At 42.8% G+C, this 21,285-nt stretch overlaps 1 protein-coding gene across 15 annotated transcripts in view; it reads left to right on the top strand.

Annotated features, from left to right (window-relative positions):
- Positions 1-21,285, top strand: part of NRXN3 (neurexin 3) — a 1,012,014-nt gene that overhangs the window by 57,727 nt on the left and 933,002 nt on the right. For 9 of the 15 annotated variants that reach the window (XM_027638374.1, XM_027638380.1, XM_027638378.1 and 6 more), the window contains exon 1: positions 13,688-14,396. In XM_027638374.1, coding sequence (XP_027494175.1) covers positions 13,688-14,396 — 709 coding nt within the window. Of the gene's footprint in view, positions 1-13,130; positions 14,397-21,285 lie in introns of those variants that run through there. The other 6 variants (XM_027638371.1, XM_027638372.1, XM_027638389.1 and 3 more) reach the window with 1 other exon arrangement.

Raw genomic sequence — 21,285 nt, 5'->3', positions numbered from 1 at the left:
AAGTTCTGCCAGGTTATTATGAGCACTTCAGGTATCTTCCTTATAAGTGTTGATTAGAAAAGCTTTTCCCTCTGTTTCTCCCATACTTATTTTTGTACTCTTGGCAGGTGTGGGGTGGGAGACTGGAGTGCTCAGTCTACCCAGGCATGAGTGCTCTCACTAGTGAATTTTTCCCACCCACATGTTTTAGCTATATCCTAGGCAGAGTGTCTTCTTAGGTGTAAAAAGGAGTGTTACTGTTTGTTCTTTTCCTTGCTTGCCTTATTGGTGGACAGCAGAAAGATTATTGTTGCTCCTGGTGAGGGAATTTGTGCTGTTTAATTTAGAAACTGGGGCTAATCCTGCAGCATTTCTCATTGGCTTCCAGTTTGCCACCAGCTAGCAAAAGCTGTATGTGGAACAAGGAGATGAAAATTGGTGCCAAAGTAGAGTGAGACCCATCACTGCCTCATGATTAATCTCTAGAGCTATGAGGAACTTCCCAGATGCATGCTGAGCTGAGTGCAGGGCTTGGTATGAAGGGGAAAAAGTGGGTGCTGCTAGAAAGAACTGTTCATAATGTTTTTGTCAAAATAATGGCTTTTCAGAATGTGAAAACAGTGTTAGCAGAAAGGATGTATTATTCAGAATTTTCAGATTTTTTTGTTGAGAAGGAGGGAAATATATTTAAAATTGATTTGAAATGAAAAGTTATGCAGTTGCTAGGAATGAAGCTATTTATATAGCAGTCTCAGTTTTCCCACCTTTTCTATTCTATACTCCTTTCCCAGAAGAAATAAAACTAAAGTGCAAATAATGACTGGAAGTTACTATATCCAAAGCTAGGTAAGGTAGAATATTTAATTTTTCAATTAAAAATAGAAAATTCAATTAAAGCACCTCAGTATAATAAATGTTCTTTTCATTTTCACTAGTGGCTTTCATAACAAACAATTATCCCTTGTCAGCTGTATTGCCAACCATACAGAGATTCATATTTAGTATGGCAAATCACAAAATATGTCCCATGCAGATATGGAGTACAGCACAGAGATATTCCCTGAGCCACTATCACATCTGTAACCTGAGAAATTCTGGATTGGGGAGCTGCAGGAATTCAAGTATTTTCCTTGCACTCTCTTTTTTTCTTTTCCTTTCCTATTTTTAAAATATGTGAGTTTGAATCCTGACTTGAGCAGGTCGAGTTGGGATTTTGAATTCGCAGCCCAGTCACTCAGAATGTCAATTGTCTTCCAGGGCACTGCACTGTGAGTCCCAAGGCTGGAAGCTCTTTAAAATACCATCTGACTTTTAAAGGAACATTTGCAGGAGAATACATATCTTTTAAGTCTTTCTAAATCTAGCAAGTGTGATTGATTTATCAATATGTAGCAACTAATGTTTAAATAAAGAGACGTCTTCTCCAGTGGTGCTAAAATACTCCATTAGAAAATTTGAAATAATTTCTAAGGGCATTCATTTCCTCTGTCCTTCTAGTTACCCTCTCCCCCCCCCCCGAGCTCATGTGAGGTTTTAAGCTGGCTGACAGACTTTGCTTCCTGGGTCCGTGGCCCTGGCACACTGCTGGGTTTAGGGTTTAGATGCAGGGAGAGAATCAAGAGTGCTGTGCAGTGCCCCTAGTCTGCTTCTCAGGTGTTGAATGGTTATTTTATTTTACTATTGCCTTTTGCTTTTATTCAGGTTCATTTTAAAATGTATCAGGAAACTATGCTCTTCCCCCACCTTCCTGCAGTCATGCCCAAGTACTTCTGACAGCTCAGGACTGTCCAGCCTCTAGACTTCTTGTTTCAGCTAATGTCTGCCTCCTTGTCACCCTGTGTATATTTCTTTTACACTTTGCTACGTGTGCACGTTCCCTGCCTTTTTGGCTTCTAGTGTTTTGCTTACTCCAGAAAATGTCATTATCTCATAATTAGGTGGTCCCACTGAAATAAGCAGATGAATCCTTTATACTTGAATTTTGTAGAAATCCTTTTGTTTTGTACATCTTAATGTTTGTTTCTGCATTTCAGAGCACCAAGTTTCTGAGGACAAGACATAACTAGAGAGAAAACTTATAGGGCAGAATAGTGTGAAGTACAAAACTACAATCCAAGAAGATGTAGATGAATTAAAAAACAGTAATGAAAACCCCGTTGTGTGTGTAACTTGTCCCAGTCTCTGGGCTCTTGGGCTCACGGGATTCTTAAGCCTAAAATTATCTGATCAAACAGCCTTCCTTTCAAAACACATTCTGCCAAAAGCCCTGTATTTCTGCTTTGAGAGTCCCTAGGGCTCAGGATCCTAGGTAGCCTTTACTGGAGCTGTTTCAGTCCTTAGTTGTGAGGCCATTGCTGTGGCAGTGACAAGTTTGTTATTCCAGCCTTGCCAGCAGGCAGTCTGGGTTAGGTGGAAGATTGCTTGGTGCACACTGACAGATCACCATGTACTGCTGCAGGCACAGGCCAGGCTGAAATGACTCCATGCAAGCACAGTGTGCTTAGTTTATTTCTTACCTGTCCCATAATTCCTGGTCAGTTTAGAAACTGACTCCTGTCATGCAGAGCTACAAGTAATTTATTTGATGATCTGGAAAGTTTTCAATATCCTCAGCCATTTAAAGTATTATCCTTTTCCAGCCAAGACACTGACCCTTAAAGATTTTTACAAGCAGTCTGTCTTGGCAAAGATTTCTACCTTCATTTCCCCAGCATGCTACGGCTGAGAAACCTATCTATGCATAACTGCTAATCATGTCCCCCCAGTTACCCTTAAGTAGAAATGGCGAGGGGGATGGGGTGGAGTGAATTTTGGCAGGAATTTTGTATATCAGAGGATGAAAACAGCAGACAGCTGGAAGAATGCATTGATTTCCCATGGCAGGGAATTCCCAGGCTGCCAATGTGTATACACCCACCAAAAGCAACATGTTTCTGGAGCTAGTGATAAGGGAGGAATGGGGTTCAGAAAGCAGAGACCTAATCTCACAGTGCCTGTAGACTTCTTGAGCACTTACCAGGGCACCAATATCTGCTCCCTGTGTTTGTCAGCATCAGTCTCTGTGAGAGCTGCGTGAATATGGATCCCTCACGCTTCAGTTCCAATGCTTAACTGGGCTCCCTGAAAGGGATTTGGTCTGTAAACCGAACTTCGACTGTTTAAGGAGCTTAGGAACTGAGCTTAGCATTGCCTGTGCTCTGGACATTTTCTAAACACCTTTTGCTAGGTTTAGGTGTTTTTATTTGCTTTGCTGGAAGCTGAGTATAAATTTTTGCATGAGATTCTGAAGTTGCAAGAAAACGGAGTGCTCATTTCATTTCATGGCTGGGCTTCACAAACGAAGATTTGGGAAGGGCACTACCCACGTTTGTTACAAGCGTGCTGGTGGCTAAAAAGACCAATACGAGATAGACACGTCCGGTTGCAAAATGCACAGCAGAAAGACTCCTTAGGAGATATATTCTGCAAGACACAATTCTTTCTGTGTTGTCTTTTCTCCTCTAGAGTGATCCTGCGTGCTTTCTCAAAAGCATCAGCAGTGTTAAAGATAGTGTGTCTCCAGACCTCCCGACTGGAGTAGACCAGTTATGTTGATCAGTGTGGCCAAGGCTGAGATTTTGTTTCAGGGAGTTCTTGTATCTCCTCTTTGGGGCTCCTCTCTTGCGGCAGCCGGTGCCAAGTTCACCATAAAGCAAGATCTTAGGCAGGTGATGGTCCTTCATCCTTGAGACGTGCCCTGCCCAGCGCAACTGTGTTCTCAGCAACATGGCCTCAATACTTGTGACTGCTGCTTGCTCTAGAACAGATGTATTGGTCACATAATCTGACCAGTGGATGTTTAGGATTGTACAGAGGCAGCATTGATGGAAGCGTTCTAGGAGTCGCAGGTGGTGGCGGTAGATGACCCATGATTCAGATCCATATAAGAGAGTAGACAGCACAATGGCTCTGTAAACACTGATCTTTGTACTTTTCTTCAGGTGTTTATTACACCATACTCTTTTATGAAGCTTTCCGAAGGCACTATATGCCTTTGCTAATCTGTTGTCTATCCGTCAGTCTTACCATCTGAGGAGATGAGGCTACCTAGGTAATTAAACTGCTGGACTGATTTGAGCTCTGATTTGCCAATGGTGATATGGGGATGATGGAAGACTTCCTGAGGTGCCGATTGATAGAGAACTTCTGTCTTCTTTAAGCTGACTTCCAGCCCAAACAGCAGCGTCTGCAAAGCAGGATGTTAAACGCTGCAGAGCTGCTTCTGTGTGGGCAACAAGGGCAGCGTCATCATCATAGAGCAGTTCCCAGACAAGATGGTTTAAGGTCTTAGTGTGGGCCTTCAGTCGCCTGAGGTTGAAAAGGCTTCCATCGATACGGTATCGAATGTAGATACCGTCCTGATCATCGAGGTCTGCCGTGGCCCTTTGGAACATGCTGCTGAAAAAGATTGTGAATAGGGTTGGTGCAAGAACGCAGCCTTGTTTCACACCATTGGTAATTAGAAAGGGCTCAGAAAGTGCATTGCCATATCTGACTTGTCCGTGTTGATCCTCGTGGAGTGAGATGATCATTTTAAGGAACTTGAGGGGACAACCTAAACTTTCCAAAATCTGCCATAGACCTTTTCTGCTCACAGTATTGAAAGCCTTGGTGAGGTCGACAAAGGTTACATAGAGACCTTTGTTCTATTCCCTACATTTCTCTTGCCATTGTCTGAGAACAAAAACCTAATGTGTTACATAATGGGAAAATCCACTGTAAATTGCAAGATGTCCGCGGGCCTCTTATTTCCTTTTCAAGTATATGGTGCTTATCTTCCTGTGAGCCAGCAGACTATAGGAAATGATCTAAATTAATTACTGACCATACTAATGACAGGAAAGTGTGGCCAGGTGCAGTGCCCCCCTCTATACATGTTATGTTTTTAGTACAATAACAGACTTGATTGCATCTGCCTCCCGTCTTTGTAGTATACTATCACAACATTTAAAAACATGAAAACTTCTCTTACTTACCAGAAGTCAGGCTCAGGAGTGTAAAATATGTTGAAAAGTGTGAATTGACTATAATCTGTAAGTGAATGACAAAATGAGTTTAAACTTTGTTCTTATTGTAGTCTTTCTGATAGTCCTTTTAAACTTTTTTCTTCTTTTTTTTCCCTATATGTCAGCTGCACTATAAAGGCATTTTAGTACTAGTTCAAGTACAGAAAATCACAATCACATGTGCAGTGCCTAGTAGCTCTGTTCTCAACTGTGTTGTGCTAGATTCTGCCAGACAGAAAAGAAAATGTTCTTGCTTGCGAAGAACTTAAAAATGCATATGAAAGGAAGAAACAGGTGGATAGACAGACAGCTAGGAAGAGCAAGGTATTATTGCCTGATGTGCCAACGATTAGTTTTATTTTGTTGTTGCTTTTTGTGCTTTGTACCTTTTCCTAAAGTTAAGTAGCTGACAAAGCACTGCACCAGTGACTTTTCTCCTCTTGCTTCGAAGTTGGGAGTTCCTCACAATGTGTCTCTCCTCTGTGGAGTGTCCAATAGTAGTCTGCCTCTGCAGTATCAAATACATTTTGGAGGAAAAGCAAACCCATTCTACACTGATAGTCTTAGGAAAATCTTCTTGGAAGCAGCCTCATTTTCAGACATTGGTGACATGCTCAAACTTCACTTTTCAGTAATGATAAGCACATTTTTAAAAAACTTGATTTTTATTAAAAGAAAATGGAAATACTATGTATGTGTCAAATACGGGCTCTGGAAGAAGTTTTGCCTTGATAGTAATTCTAGCACTGTGAATTCGCCAAATTCCCTGCTAACATTCCCTGCTATCATGTGTGCAGCTACTGACTTTGCATTTGATATATTAGGATCTGGTAGAATAAACAACGCTACGGATCTGTCCAGGCTTCTTGGTAGCAGAAAGGAGAGGATATGGGGCGTGGAGACAGACCAACTACAGAAGGAGTAAAATAAATGATAATGATTCAGAGCTCTCCAACTGTTGAATTTCAAAGTCTTTATAAAGGCAGGTATTCTTTGTTCTCTTTTAAGGATGGTGGAATTGAGGGAAGGCCAGTGTTCCCAGTGCAGCTGCCATGGGAATTACTATAAAAGGCTGTTGAGTTTTGCAGAAATCGCTCTCCTGGTTAGTACTGGCTCAGAGATGGGGGAGTCTGGTTTCTCCTGTGTCGCAGTACAGAGCAATAACTGCTCAGCTGCTGCCAACGCTTCCTTTTAGCTAGTCCTTGTTAGCGGAGAGTTTGTGGTAATGGGAGTAATTAACACACTGGGAGTCATTTCTGTGTCCTGGAAGGGAACAGAAAGCCATCAGAGCAGCCCTAGACATGATTGCTCTGCAGGGTTATTTTCTCTCTCTCTTTCTTTTTTTTCCATTGTGCTTGGGTTTTGATTTTTCTTCTTTGTGTTAAGAAAGCTGGAGAGCTGAAATGGTCTGTAAATTGCAGTCATGCTGAGCCTGGGCTAGGTAGGCTAGTTAAAGGTCACTCTCCTGGACTAGATGGCCTCCTCTTGTGGGGTGGGGAGAGTGTTTAAGTAGGGAGTCAGGAGATTCCTTGTGGTTTTTTTAACCCTTCTTCTTCCAGTGTAGATTTGAAAAGCTCTGGTTCTAAGCTGTTTGTTTAAATAGGCCCAGGGTGTAAAAATGTTGAAGAGTGATTATGATAAAATGTTAACCCTTCCAACAATCAGATGACTTTCCAGCCTGATGGGTCTGAAGTGAGGCTGTGCTGCCATAGTCCCATACTGCTTTATGCACTAAGCACTTTATTAGCTTGCTCATATCCCTTTTGAGGCTGCTGGTGGCATTTCAGCTGTGTGTCTTGCTAGTGCAGGTGAGCTCAGCTCCCCCACAGATAGGTGCCTAGTTTGGGTATTACACAGTGTTTCTGGAGGTGAGCTGCAAGGTTACACTTGTCATAAGCAGTCATTCTTGCCCTCCCTGAGCGAGAACTAGGAACAGGGAGAAGAAGGGGAGTGGGCTTAAACTCATTGCAAATCACATGCCCAGGTACCAGGAAACCAACCAGCCAACCACTTCCCTACACATTACAATTATGGTGTATGAATGTGCATGTGTATATGCTAATCCAGTATAGGGAAGTAAAGAAAAACTAATTCTAACTTTATAGTCTAGGGTTTTTTTACTTTCTTTTAAGAGGACACTCTTGAATTGCAACCCCAGACCCTTTATTTTCCTTGCCTTTTGCTTGATACAGTTTTTTTGCCACTGTCTCCTAGGGAACTCTGTACTGAATTTAGGTAAGAATTGGGTAACTCCATATCTACTTTCAAGAAGGAAAAGCTAAGTCTGCAATATATGTCAGTGGTGGGAAGAACCAGTGAACACAGGAGAATACATCTTCTCCTTGGGCTTGGAGTGGGGCAAAGACATGTGTGGTTCTCACAATGATGTTAGAGACTGGTATGAATATTATATCCCTGGAAACCATCCAAAAGAAATCAACAAATGCTCTGTGTCACCCCCAGTCCCTAATTTTAAGATACTGGCCTTCATGTGCATGTCTCTCTACATCGAAGATAAAGCCCTAAATCTCACTGTTTCCTCTTCTGTTTCTCTCCTTGCAGCCAGTCAGCCAGTAATGTAAGATTCCATGAAGTTCTGCCAACTTCAGCAGGACCTAGGTGTGTTCAACTCTTTGCAAGGCAAATCCCCATTTTCAATTGCACTTCCAACCTCTTCACTAAGCAGAGCCCATCTTATCTTACCCCTGACCCCTCTGAGCAATGTAGTGCCACCAAAGTCTCCCTTGGTAAGAGAATCGTAGAATTGTGTGAAGATAGAAGCTGTTTGCCTCTATCTTCATCCTAGTTCTTTCAGCTCAGCTCCCCTGGCACCACCCAGAGTCCTCTCTATCCCAGCAAGGGGATGATGCAGTGTCCAGATTTATTGCTGAGATGCAAATGCTGCTAGAGGAATAAAAAACTAAATTAATCCCTGTGGTTTTCTCTAGTCTCTTGAATTTCAAAACCTCCATGTCCGCTCTCAGTTCTCTGTAAACATCTCACCATGCATCCTTGCTGAGGATGCTGTGTATGAGAGGATTTTTGTGCTTTTGTTTCTGCAGTGACAGTAGCAACTCACAGTTTTCACATCTACATTTTTCATTGGAAGGGTAATTTTTTTTTGTTATTCTTTCACCCTTTGTTTTTAACCACAATTCAGCTGAAGATAGACCAGGCAGAAAGATTTCTGCATAAGAGATAGGGGGCTCTGAGGAGACCCACAGTTAAGGCATTAGCCAAAAGGAGTCCATTGTTCACTAGGGAACTGGATGAGTGAAGACAGACTGAATAAATACTACTAATTTGCCATTTCTCTGCTGCTAGCAAGCTTGACTTTTAATATTAGTTATTGATTGTGAATTTTACTGGATTATTTTGAGCAACATATGTCATAGAGCTGTAATGAGCTGATTGCTGTGCTTTGGGCCAATTGTGGGAACACACATGGACGTAGAGCCAAATTAGGATCCTGTTTACCCCTTCCTAAAACTCCTCTGCTTCTTCAGGTCCAGGGAAATAAAGAAAGCCATTGGATTTTGTTTATTTTACAGTGAAGGCATGGACAAAAGTGAGTTCACATGGGGTATTAATACATGGATCTTAGGTGACCAGTGCATATTTTTCCTTCCACTCGAAGTGTGACATAATGAATACTTCCAGTTACGGAAGGGGGTAGAAAACTGGGGGGGGGGGGGGGGGGGCTTGTAAACCTTTCCCATCAGTGTGTCAGTGAGATTTTGTCCAGCATCCTGAGGTGAAATAATAGGACTTCCAGGTTCGCATTGGGCTGCAGTGGCAGGGCTTTGCAAGGGAAGCTAGCCTGTCTTTGGCTTCATCTAACTCTCTTCTTTCTGCACTAGAAATTGCTGGAAATTACACTTTCAAATACAAATGAGTCCATCCCCAAGCAATTAGCAGCCAGAGAGGGAGGTAGTGGGGGAGGGAGGGCAGGGAGTGACAAACCCATCTCCTGCAACCTTTCTGTGCAGTTGGGTAAATAAGCTGCGGAGCAGCACTGTGCCCAGCTTTTCACCCTCTTTCCTAAGCAGGTCTGTTGCGAGACATTTTCAAAGATGTTAACCCTGCATACAGAGTGTGCCAGTCAGTAATTATGGAAATTAGTTGGCAATTAGATAATGTCACTCACTCTCCACATACAGCTGATAAGCAGTTGAGAGCCACTCCAAAGCAAGGGCGAGACCCCCTCCGTGGGCTACTGAGCAGATGGCTCTGACCCGGCATTAATAGTCTTCTGTCAAGTTTGGGAAAGTGTGCGGTGGTTGGGTAGCACTTGACCATGGCACGGCGGTGGGGGTGCCTCCCTTCTCCAACTGGGGAACTCGTGCAGTTCTGTCGGTCCTGTGAGTGGGACGTTTCAATAATGTAAGTGGGTGTGTTTCCTGCGGTGGGTTTTGCGTGTGCGAGATGCTGAGCCATCTGTTCAGTGTGCAGGTTCCTCGCTGTCGCAGCTCTCAGCTGGACCAGGGAGGCAGTACAAGCTGTCAGATGTGCAGTGGAGTTAACTTGCTTGCTGGTGTCCATCATGAAGTCTTCTTTTGCAAGATGTGATCATGCTGTGACAAAGTTTGAGATTTCTCGAGTTAAAATATGTAAGAAAATAATCTGGGATTCTATAGTTATTGTCCCAAACTGTAATGTATTGCTATGGTAGCAGTGTGCTGTATGAGGCTGCTAGGGTAGTATTTATGCTAAAAATAAAATGGTAAAGCAGAAAATTATTCATTCACAGTGTGTCTTGGAGGATCATTGTGAGAATGGGTGAGACACACAGAACTGGTGTGTCAGGATTTGCTCTCTCAAGGTTAGGATTCAGATCCTGCCTGCTGCAGTAAAGGGCACTGGGTCTTCTGAGTTTTTCTTGAAGACCCTGCTACTATGTAATGAGATTTGCTCTCACAGACTTTACTGTGTGAGACACAAAACTGGAATAATGGGAAGTGCCGTGAGTCAGGAATGACGTGTGCTGACAGAACTCTGGAGGAACCACAGATGGCCCCAACCTGTTAGTGGCTGGGTGTGGGCAACCTTCCCAAAATCTGAGCTGCAGTGTCTAAAAGGCAGTGAAGCACCCAGCAGTGACACCTATATTTCATGGTTTTTGTGTCATCTTCCTCTTCTGAAACAGAGCAGGCACTGTCTTCTTTCAAAACAGCTAGAAAGGGATTACCTTGGCTTCTCTCAATCAAAACAGAGAGGGATTGCCTCGGCTTCCCTCTTTCAACAATGCTATTCCTATTTAACCATTTCTACCTGGTTTCCCTTGTTAACTGTGCCTTTCGTGTTCTCCTGATGAACTTGTATCATTACAGAAATCTGTACCACAGAGGTAACCTACTCCCTTTACTGTAGCTTTGAAATAACCCAAGGATTGAGGCGACCCATGGAGACTGAGATTTCTTTGTGTGTGTAATGCAGGGTTTCAGCAGCCTGGGGTTGAGAGAGATTGGTAGGCATTTTGGACAGGTGTTTGAACTGTACATGGACATACACATCTCAGCTGTGGTTATCTATCATGTTCACACCTGCTGCTCCTGTGATTTACAGCATCTTTCACTGGTTATCAAAGAGTTGGTCTTTTAAAAAAAGGGGACCCCTGGTGACCTAGTGGTTAGGATGCAGCACTCTCACCGCTGCGGCCTGGGTTTGATTCCCGGTCAGGGAAACTCCCCCGGGCAGATGGAGCTCGTCAGCCCTGTAAGGCCATCCATCTAAGAGAAGGTCACTCTAAACAAACCTACGTCCTGAGGACCTCACTGCCACTGTCCAAGCTCGCTCGGCCCTGGCGATGAACCTCAGGATTAAAGGGTGGGCTCAGCTCAGCGCACACTGCGTCTCACCTAAAAAATCCACTAGGCAGGCTCGAAGGGTAAAGACCTTTCCCAAATCTTCGTTCGTGAAGACTGGCCATATGTACATAGGGTCTTTTAAAACAGGTAGAGAAGTGTAGTAAGACTGAGGGCTGTCTTTGATGCAAATTGTGCGATTCACCCTGCCCAGGAGAACTTAAAGCTTGGGTGAGAGCTCTGCTGCATTGGGGTCTCTGTGAGTGGTTGGTGCCATGCTGGGCTTGTCTCCCTTCTCAGCTCAGGGTGAGCATAGAGCTGTGATGGAGCAGTGAATTTTGCTGTGGTAGTGGTAAATGTTTCAGGGAACTGTGAACCTGTGAGCTGTTGGAAGCACACTGCTGGCTAATTTACACACATTATGATATTCCTATTCCCATCTCATCAGTAACTCCAGGCTTGGGTCATCACTTTTCACACTTACCTTCCTCTCACTCTATTCTCCTTCTCTGTAAATCATGGGCTATTTTAGTGGATCCTCTAGGGAGCACAGAGAAGAAAGGTAAATAAACAACAGCCACATTATTTTTTTTTTCCAACTGCCCCCCAACATCCCCATCAGTTGAGCCAGCATCATGATTATTTGGAAGACAAACAATTTGAGCATTTGGATCTGTGATTTTTTTTTTCCATTTTACACCTCTCCTAACACCTCCTTTCATTATTATCAGTCAAACTGTTAACAATTAAAAGGAATTATCTTCCCTCTGGTTTTGACTTGATTTTATTTGTGTTTATAGCAGTTTAGATAACACACTCCACTCAGGCAGCTGCAGGGAACAGGCCTGGTTTCCACTGGGCACTGAAAGCTCACATTTCTCTCCAACTTGTGGGTTTTCTTTTAATTGATCTCTTTTGTTTTCTAGGTGACTTGTTTTTCATGCTGGCTAAATTTATCAGACTGACAGCTCTGGAGACTTATGGCTTCTGCAGGTCGCTAAGGCAGGCGAGGCTGTGACTGGGTGAACTCTCCCCTCGGTTTCCTAGTGGTTCTGCTCCAGCTCAACCTCTACCCTTACCAAACAGAAACTTTTCAGCACCGTTTCTGCAGTGTCTGTGGGCCTTCTCCTTCAGAGCAAGGTGGGCAGTGGGGATGAAAGGCATCTGCTGTGAGCAACAGCAGCCCCAACAACTCTCATTGTCCACAGCACAAAATATTTTTCCCAAGCAAATATTGCCTCACAATATTTGTGTTCCAGTTTGTGAAAGCTGTGTTCATCCTGGCTTCTGTGAGGCTCAGGGCCTTGATTTTAATCACCTCATTTCCTGCTTTGTATCTATGGTAATGTTAGCCATTCCCAGAGCTGTTCTTGTGCCCAACCCATCTTTGTGAACAAACATGTCTGTTAATAGAAAACTTACTTTCCTTTTAGGTAGACTTTTCAAGGAATGAACATAGCTTTGTGCTGTCTTCTTTACCTGTCACTTAAAACATCCTCCTACACTAGGCATACAGTCACCCGCATGCAAATATTCAGAAGTGAGTTAAATTCCAGTGTTAACAGATGTAACTCAGAAAAGGCAGTTACAATTGTGTGCTGTTAGTTAGGGGAGAATTTGGCCTTTTTGCCAAACAACTAGACCGGGGTGAGTGGTTAAGTGTTTAGACAGTTCTTAGCATCTAAGCTGCAAGTTTACTATCATCTAAGCTGCAGGTTGCCATATATAATTCACATAGCACATGTTTCCAGGTTGCAGAGGTCCCTGTTGGAGTTTCTGAAGTTTGTGAGACATGTAAAGTAAAAGCAGCTATTGCATGACAGGCTGACAGCAGGGTTGTCTTCTCTAATGCTTGCTTGGTGTGCTAGGAAGCATAATGAAGGCAATGGAATGGGAAGTTTGAATAATGTCTTCTCTTGCCCTGTATCAACTTCTAAACTCTAAGGAACTCTGGTCTTTGCCCTAAGCATTTTCATGGGAAGGCTCCAGCACCATTTCTCAGTTAAGTCAATGAGATTGCATCCATCAAAAGAGTTAAATAATATGGTGTGTTTTTACATTGCTCAGCATTGTTATGTGTGCAGATCACTTTGTGAGTTCTCTGTTAGTCCTCTTAGTTTTTAGAACATAGATGTCCTTGCTGCTTTGGAGAACTGCATAGCCAATTGCAAGCATGAAGAAGTGTCTAGAGTATCAAGAAATGTAAATGAGTTATTGCACAAGATGTTAAAAAGCTTCATGGTAAAGATACGGTGAGTAATAGGACTAACTTCTCCCTTTCTTTCTTTTCTTGGTCCCAGAGGTCCTGCAAGCTCCGTGAGTGCCAAGCAGTGAGTTATGGGCTGGATATCCACCAGTGCATCATGAAGATTGACTTTATTTTTGCCCTCTTGAGGTTCACATGCTTTATGAATTCGCTCTCTCTTCTATCTCACTGCCACCACCGTCAATATTGTCATCACTTCTAGAAAACAAGAATTTTAGGCTTGGACTTCAGCTTTGCCTTTCTTTACTTCTGGAACACCAGTATCACCTTTGTGTTCTACCAAAACAAATCACTGTGGGTTATTTTGCCCTTCACAAAAGTACGCCATCTGGAGAAGTCACTTCATGTATCCTGTACTTCTGAGATAAAAACCTCTGAATCCTAAAGGTTAATTGAGATCTTTCCCTGTGGAGGAGACATTTCCTCTTGATCACGTGAACGTGCTATCTCACTTTCCACTTACTCTCCCACTCTGTCACTCTTTCTGCTCTCCTCCTCTTCCCTTTGGATTTAACACTTGGTGTTGACTGCTGGAGTTCTCCTCCCAGTAGTGTGGCTTCTGTTTTTCTCTTAGGGAAGAGCAGGTTGAAACAATGGGCTTCACTCTGCATTCTGTCTACTTCACCTTGAAGGTGAGTTTGCTGCTGGGCTCCTTGCTGGGTCTCTCTTTGGGTCTGGAGTTCATGGGCATCCCCAACCAGTGGGCCCGCTACCTCCGCTGGGATGCCAGCACTAGGAGCGAACTCAGCTTCCAGTTCAAGACAAACGTCTCTGCTGGGCTCCTTCTCTATTTTGATGATGGTGGTGTCTGTGACTTCCTCTGTCTGTCCCTTGTTGATGGGCGCATCCAGCTCCAGTTCAGTGTGGACTGTGCAGAGACAACAGTTATCACAGACAAGCAGGTAAATGATAGCAACTGGCACTTCCTGATGGTCAGCCGCAATCACCTTCGGACGGTGCTAGTGCTGGATGGTGAGGCCAAGCCGGGTGAGGTGCGTCCACAACGCCAGTATATGAATATCGTCAGTGACCTTTTTGTTGGTGGAGTCCCACTGGACATCCGTCCTGCTGCCTTGACTCTCGATGGTGTTCTGAGCGAGCCTCCATTTCAAGGATTTATCCTGGATCTGAAATATGGCAACTCTGAGCCACAGCTCCTGGGTAGTCAAGGGGTCCGACTGGAAATGGAAGGACTTTGCTCAGAAAACCCCTGTGAAAATGGTGGCACTTGCTTCCTTCTGGATGGTGAGCCACACTGTGACTGTTCAGCCACTGGATATGCTGGCAAGCTGTGTTCTGAAGGTAAGAGAATACTTCCATGCTTCCCATTTATCTTTACATAATCCAAAGAGTTAGTTTGTTATTTAGCAGGGCTGTGATGGAGTTCTTATTCCTGCTGGTGGTCATCAGAGGAATTAAAAGGTTCCACCATTCCTATTTTAGCTGGAAGTAATTAAGTGGGAGTAGATAGCATGAACAATTGCAAGAAGCACCTTTCTGAAAGAATGCTGCATTTGTAACACGGACAGATTTTCATCATCATCATTCATTTCATCAGCAACTTCTTAAAAAGGGTAGAGAACATAAATTGGTAAATACAGATGTACCCTAGGTTACTGTTGGTAAAAGCAATGGCTATTCCACTCCCCTGTGTCCCTGAAAACTGATTGAAGTGTCAGCAAACAGGAACCATGTATATATGGCTAACATAACTGATTGACAGGACATTGCATATGTTATTTGATGTTGGCTGTTGCTAGTCTGAAGAAGCCCCATGCTTCCCTTGAATTTCTTGCATACTAATTGCTGAATGGCACCTTGATTGTTTTATCATCCTTGATTAAATTGCTTAAATTGCTTTTTAAATTGTTCTTAGTGTTGCAAAGAGAAGAGGGATTTGCATGTTTCTACATTGTTTCTACTCTCTTATAGAATTTGAGTCTGAAAGTTTTAAGTCATTCAAACCCCATGCTGAAGTGTATTTCAGGGTTTTTCCCTTAGTCTTTAGCAGTGTGATGGTAATTAACTCTGTATGTACAGGAGACTTAAGTAAGTCAACTGGAAATCCCAGTGTGAGTTTGAGAATCTCATCACACCATTTTTTGTGACATTTGGCATTAAACACAACAGTTTAAGCCAAAGATTAAACCTGGACAAGAAGTGTCCAATCTCAAGGGAAAAAAAAACCACCCTGAAATTTTGTCAAAATGGAAATACTTGCAGTAATATATTTTCACAACTAGCATTTGTTTACTTATTTTGGCAATGAAACTAGATTAACCGGAGTTTAGTATCTAGAATGTGAGAAGTGCTGAAAATAGTCCTTATACTCTTGATATTCAAACAAAAAGCCCTACAGCTTATGTTTGCAGTATAGATGGAGAAGCAAATATGTTTTTATAGGAAGGGAAGGTTTGAAAAATAGACTTAGCATCCATATGTACATTCATTTTGAGGTCATTTTAATGATAACAAAAAATTTGTCTTTATATCCAAACAGCACAGTAACAGTACATGACCATTGGACAGGAGTTGTGAGCCTGTGAAGTCCTGAACACCAAAATTCTTTCTAGCCGTGTTCTCTGAACTGATTAGATCCAAACTAATAATGAGCCAGCACTGTTTTCTGTGCTTGAGCCATGAGTTACATGAGGCTGTAGAGACTGCTGGGTGTGACTGGGCAGTTCAGGAGCTGGGCCCTGGAGTGTTTGCTTAGAGAGCAAACACACTTCATATCTAAATGCCAGTTATGGTGATGGAAGATTTAAGAGCAATACAGGCATGTGGACCCTGAAACATAAAGCTATAAGGCTCTTTCTAGTGGTGGCCCATTGGATCCAGATTCCACGGGAGCTGCTCAAGGCATAACTGCATATGGTTTTCAGTGAACATCTTGAGAAAAGAGTGTAAGTGAGCAAGAATTCCATGTACCTGTGGGGCAATTGTGAGAGCTCTAACCATGGCTCAGGTGGTGGAGTTTCTGCAATTCCTGGGTGGGTGGAACAATCTGAAATCCATCTTCTAATGAATCCAGGGATATTTCTGTTGTAGACACCATGGATCAAGCAGTGCTATTGTTACCTTTTGAAGCTGTGAGTCACCATTGCTGTTTGTTTCCTATAGTGATTCATCAGTTTCCAGCCGAACCTTCTATTAAGGGTGAGCAAAGAAGTTTGTCACTATGTGCCTTCTTACATTTTTAACTTACTCTTAGCTGGTGTCTGTTCACTCTCAGAGAAGATACTGCACAGACAACTTTTGCAATGGATCAAATGTAGAGATTTCCACAGTCATTATCTTGTTTGGTTCTTGTTTTCTCGTTTATTACTAAATTGTGTATATTTGGTTTACATTAGAATTTTATAATCAGCCTTCTTTTACGACTCCTTTAAGCTGTAACAGTGTTGATTTCTGTGTATTAAATGCTGTTGCTGAAAAATGTTCCACTGTCTGTGCAGACTGTGAGAAGGGGAAAAACAAAAGCAAAGCTGTGTAGTAAGTGGAAACAAGCTGACAAAGAGAAGTGGCAAGAAAACAAAGCAGGTACCAAATTAAGTTTAGCTACCTTTTTATCTGACTTTGAAAAATATAGCAAGCTCCAAAGATGTTGTCTTTCAATTCTGTAAGTGTGGCAGAACCTCCACTGATAAACAGTAGGATGTGGCAGGAATGGCACAACTAGATACAGGCACTTCCCGCCTGTGGCTTGATTGGCCATTAAACAACTTATATTTTCTTTGTTTGCTTTTTTTCCCCCCCAAGAGATTGAGATGTTTGTTGTCAGAACTGTTGCTTTTGTTTTGTTTCCTTATCCTGCGTCTGGATGTTTGCAGAAATAACATGGTTATTTTATTCCCAGTCTCATTTTTGAAAAAGATGTGCTCTTTCAACTGGATATCAACAGCTCTCTTTTTGGGGGGATCCTTAACTCCATTACAGTATTTACTAGTCTGTAGTCTGTGTGCGTATTTTCATTTTGTCACCAGAGCTGGCTCTTTTACTGGGAACTGGTGGGATCTGATCAATAACAAGTTCTGTTTGAACAGCTAAATGTAATATGTACTTTTTTAATAATGAGTTCTTTTGACAGTGTCCAGGCCATTACTTGGCTATTGACTGATACCCATGCCTGCAGATGGTAAAACCACAGCAAACTTATTTATTCTGTGGCCAGAGATATAGGAAATAAATAGAGAGTGGAACCTGCTGATTCTGTAGTGTGACGAAATGAAGCTCCATTTACAGTATTAGGGGCTACTGTAAGTCCAAGTGCAGTTCCAGTTATAGTGAATGCCAACAGAGAACAATCACTCCATATTGAGATAAGACTAGGAATCCTGTCTGGAATGTGCCCCCAGTGTGCAGAAAAGATTTTGGCACTTCATGTGCGTCTGGAGTTAGCAGGATTGTGTCTGTCATGGCAGCCATATGCCCAGATGGGTAGCTGAGCAGGTATGATTTCTGTGTCTGAGTTTATATAGTGGGAGTGCAAATGCGTGCACAGTTTGTAAGGGTTGGCTGTTTTGAATAAAATGTGAGACTATTTTTATTGCAGTTGGAGTAAACTGGTTCATTGAATCTGACAGCTCTGTAGGGTATAAAGGATGGCTGATTTGAGTAGCAATTAGTTTGTATGTTTCTGGGCAATGGTGGCATTAGACGTGAAAGCTGAACTCAGAGACATCTTATCCTCTAATAAACCTCATCAGTCTCTGTGGGATCAGGCTGCTGCCAAGAGAATGATGTTCCTGTAGAATTTGAGCAGCACAGATACATTTATGTTGCTAGAAAAAAACCCCAACAAAACCTTCCCCATGCAAATTTTGCAAACTGAGCTGCTGGAGAAGCCAGATGAGCATGTTCCTATCTGCTCATTCAGGATCATGCTGTCAGTCTGCAAGAAATTTTCTCTTTCTCCGACACTGCTGTATTTTGGCACAAGACTTCATCCCTCTTCCAAGACTCCTTCTGGACTTTGTGAGAAAAGGTGAACAGAAGATGTGCTTAGAAATGACACTCACTGCTTGTAGTTGCAGAACCAAGACATTGATGTGATCACCAACTTCACAAAGCACCATGCTGAAGCCTTTGTCTTGCCTGCAGGGGCTGTTTCTAAACGAAGCCTGAATAGGGGCTTGATTGCACCTCTTCCCTTGATTACAGATCAAGATTTCCTGGGGATGCTGCCTGCTGAATGACAGAGGAGCCCGTTGCTCTGTAATTATCACACTTTTAACTGCAGCGGGAACAGATTTTTCTATAGTCCCTCAGCTTCGTTTAAAGTGACAAGTTACTGCAGGATTTATCCTCCTCCTGCCCCTTCGCAGCAGCCCAGTCTTGGCTGTATCTGAAGAGACTGCTTAGCCTCACTTGCAGTCACTGCATCTCCCTTCCAGCCACCCTAATCTTTATAATACAGGGGGGCTAGTTTGGCCTTTTGCCATGAGCCTGATGGTTGCACTTAATTTGCATATACATTTACATACATTTTGTAATCAGAAACAAATGAACATGACCACAATATTTGCTTCCATTTGCATATTCCTTGATAGATGAATATAAATTGGTTTTTGTTGAATTCACCAGCAACAAACAGTTGCAGGACCTTCATTTGGTCTTCTGCTCTGCTGTTGTAGAGGACAGCAGGCAGCTCTAGGACAACCTTTGGAGGGGCCCGGATCTTCACTCACCAGTGCAAAACTCTAGAATTGATGGTCTTCAAGGTCTGTGGAGTAAATATTGCAAGGGGTAAATCTGCTGTTTTATGTCACTTCTCATGTCACGGCACTGGCCATCGGGCAGAAAGCTGGTAAGAACTCTGCTCGTGACTTAATTTTGCAGCAATTTGTTTTTCCTCCTCTCTTTCTCTTGCTCATTCTTTCTGGTTTAAGTTCCTTTGGTTGTATTTAAAATTATAATATTTTTTCCAGTGTGGTTGTAAATTTTTTTATGTATTGCCAGATGAGCACCAGAGAAAGACGATGTGTTAAGATATTAATTGATGTTTATGAAGTGCTTTGAAACTCCAAAGTGCAGTTTAAGCACCATTTGTTATTCTTAATGATTAATATTAAAACTGAGCGGGAGCCTCAGAATTTGAATTTATATCCTACATACCCTTTCACAGAAGATACCTAGGACCCATGTTCCTTCACTAAGCATAGACTGCCTGCAACTCCAGAGCTAGCTGGATTTGTTTTGTGGTCTCCCCTGCTTTTAATGCAGGGGAGCGTCAGGGAGATTACAGGACCCTGCGTGGCGAGTGCCATTGATTCAAATAGTCTATCTGCAATACATGCTGACAGCTATATTCTTCTTGTTTCACCCTCCTGTATTATAGATGACCATGAGACTACAATCCTTTTCTGCTTGATTGCAGATCAGCTGCAGACCTCAGGCAAGAAAGAAGTTAAAGCTCTCAGTCAGGCAAGGCTTGGACATCTCCTCTGATAAAATGAAGCAGGTGGTGGTTGGATACAAAGGAGATTGTTATTTGGTGTGAGGTGGAACTGGTAAGGAGTGAGAATAATTTGTGGACAAGGAGAGAGTAGAACTCAGGGGAAAAAAAAATGGGATCAAAATGTTACTTTATAAATAGTAAACCATAGCTCATACAGACTGTTTACATCAGCTGTTCTGTATTGGTTTTACTTGCCTGATAGTATAAGAGAACAGTTCTTGGTTATTGCAAAGAGTAGATTTGAATGGGCTGAGCAGGCTTCTGGAGGACTAAATCCAGCTGGAATCTGGATACCAGCTTTCTCTGTCAACCCATAGACCGGACTCTGTCCCATAGTGTGCACAGCTAGGAATTAAACTGGAATTTTTGGGCATTGCTTAAGAAAGATTGAAATTAAAGTAACCAATAATAATTATGAAAGTGAGCAGAGTCAGAAATTTCTGATTTGGACTTATGGTTCAGAAGAAAAGTTTATTTTCTTTTGGTTTTGCCCTTAAAAAAAAGGGGGGGGGGGGAGAGCTGATTTATTGTTACTGTACAGGCTTCTGCTGAGCTAGGCAGCTTGTCATAGAGGTCAATCAGCAGTAAATATAGCCCCAAGCAAGACAGCACATGCTGTAGCTGTTGCTTTCATCCTTATTCCAGTATGGAGGTGTGCACAGTATTTGCCACAGGGTAATTTTTGTTATGTTTTGGTGGAAAATGGAGGGCAGCAATCCTCCCAGATACCTTTAGGATGCTGGAAACGGCGCCACGAAGCTCCGGGGAAAGAATCGGAGGAGGAGCACATCTGTCCAGCACACTCTGTCACTACTAAGAGAAGATGCGCTTCTGCACGTCGACCTCAGCAATGAGTGTTTCCTGGTGCAGGAAAAGGTGGTAATCCATGTGATGAAATGGTAGAATGGCCACCTGTCCTGGGCCAACTTCTGATTTCCCTTTATTTCTTGTTTCGTTGCTAACCCGCTTTTAACTTGATGGACAGAAAAACTTCTTTCTCTCCCTATAAAAAGCAAGGCAACTGCCATGTTATTGCTGTCTGGAGATAGCAATGTGGCTTCTGGGTGTGTGTGTGTCTCTCCCATAATCCTTCATTGCAGACAGGCTCACTGTCATTGTACACCTACCCTGCTGAGCAAAGCATTTGCCCTTCTTCCATCTGTGAACAGGTCCAGGAGCTGGCAAATGGATGCAAAACAACCCAAGGGCTAAGAGAAGTAGATATGAGGAGGGAGGGAGGACTGTGGATGTCACAGTCTACTTGATGCAGAACTGGTTTGTATTTTAATGTGTTTGCTCTGAAGTAGGGCTGGGACCTAAGTACGCTAGATTCGTATTCTGTGTTGCTGGCACCATTGCCAGTTATGCTGTGTCAGCTCTCCAGACCCTGTCTGCATGTACACTTGTTCTTCTCATTATTCCGTAGATACCAAAGTATACCATGTAAAGAAAGTGGAGTGGGGCAGCAGAACTTGAATGGTCTGGTCTTAAGACCGTTAGCACCTAAGAGGCTAATTTCCATTTCTGCCACAGGCTTTCTCTGTCCCCAGAGTGATTTGCTGGCAGACTAAAAGACTCAAGACTGAATCAATTGACCTTTCTTTGCAGGGGATATGTACCTGGTTACCCTCTGTGTCTCAGTTTCCATATCTGAAATATGTAGCCAGCGGGGCTTCTGTACCTCCAGGTATTAAGAATCCCATATGCTTCTGTATGACAGTGATAGAGACA

The sequence above is a fragment of the Corapipo altera genome, unplaced genomic scaffold (assembly GCF_003945725.1).
Source record: "Corapipo altera isolate COAL_440 unplaced genomic scaffold, ASM394572v1 23, whole genome shotgun sequence".
NCBI lineage: Eukaryota > Metazoa > Chordata > Aves > Passeriformes > Pipridae > Corapipo > Corapipo altera.
This window is presented reverse-complemented; position numbering and strand designations above follow the sequence as displayed.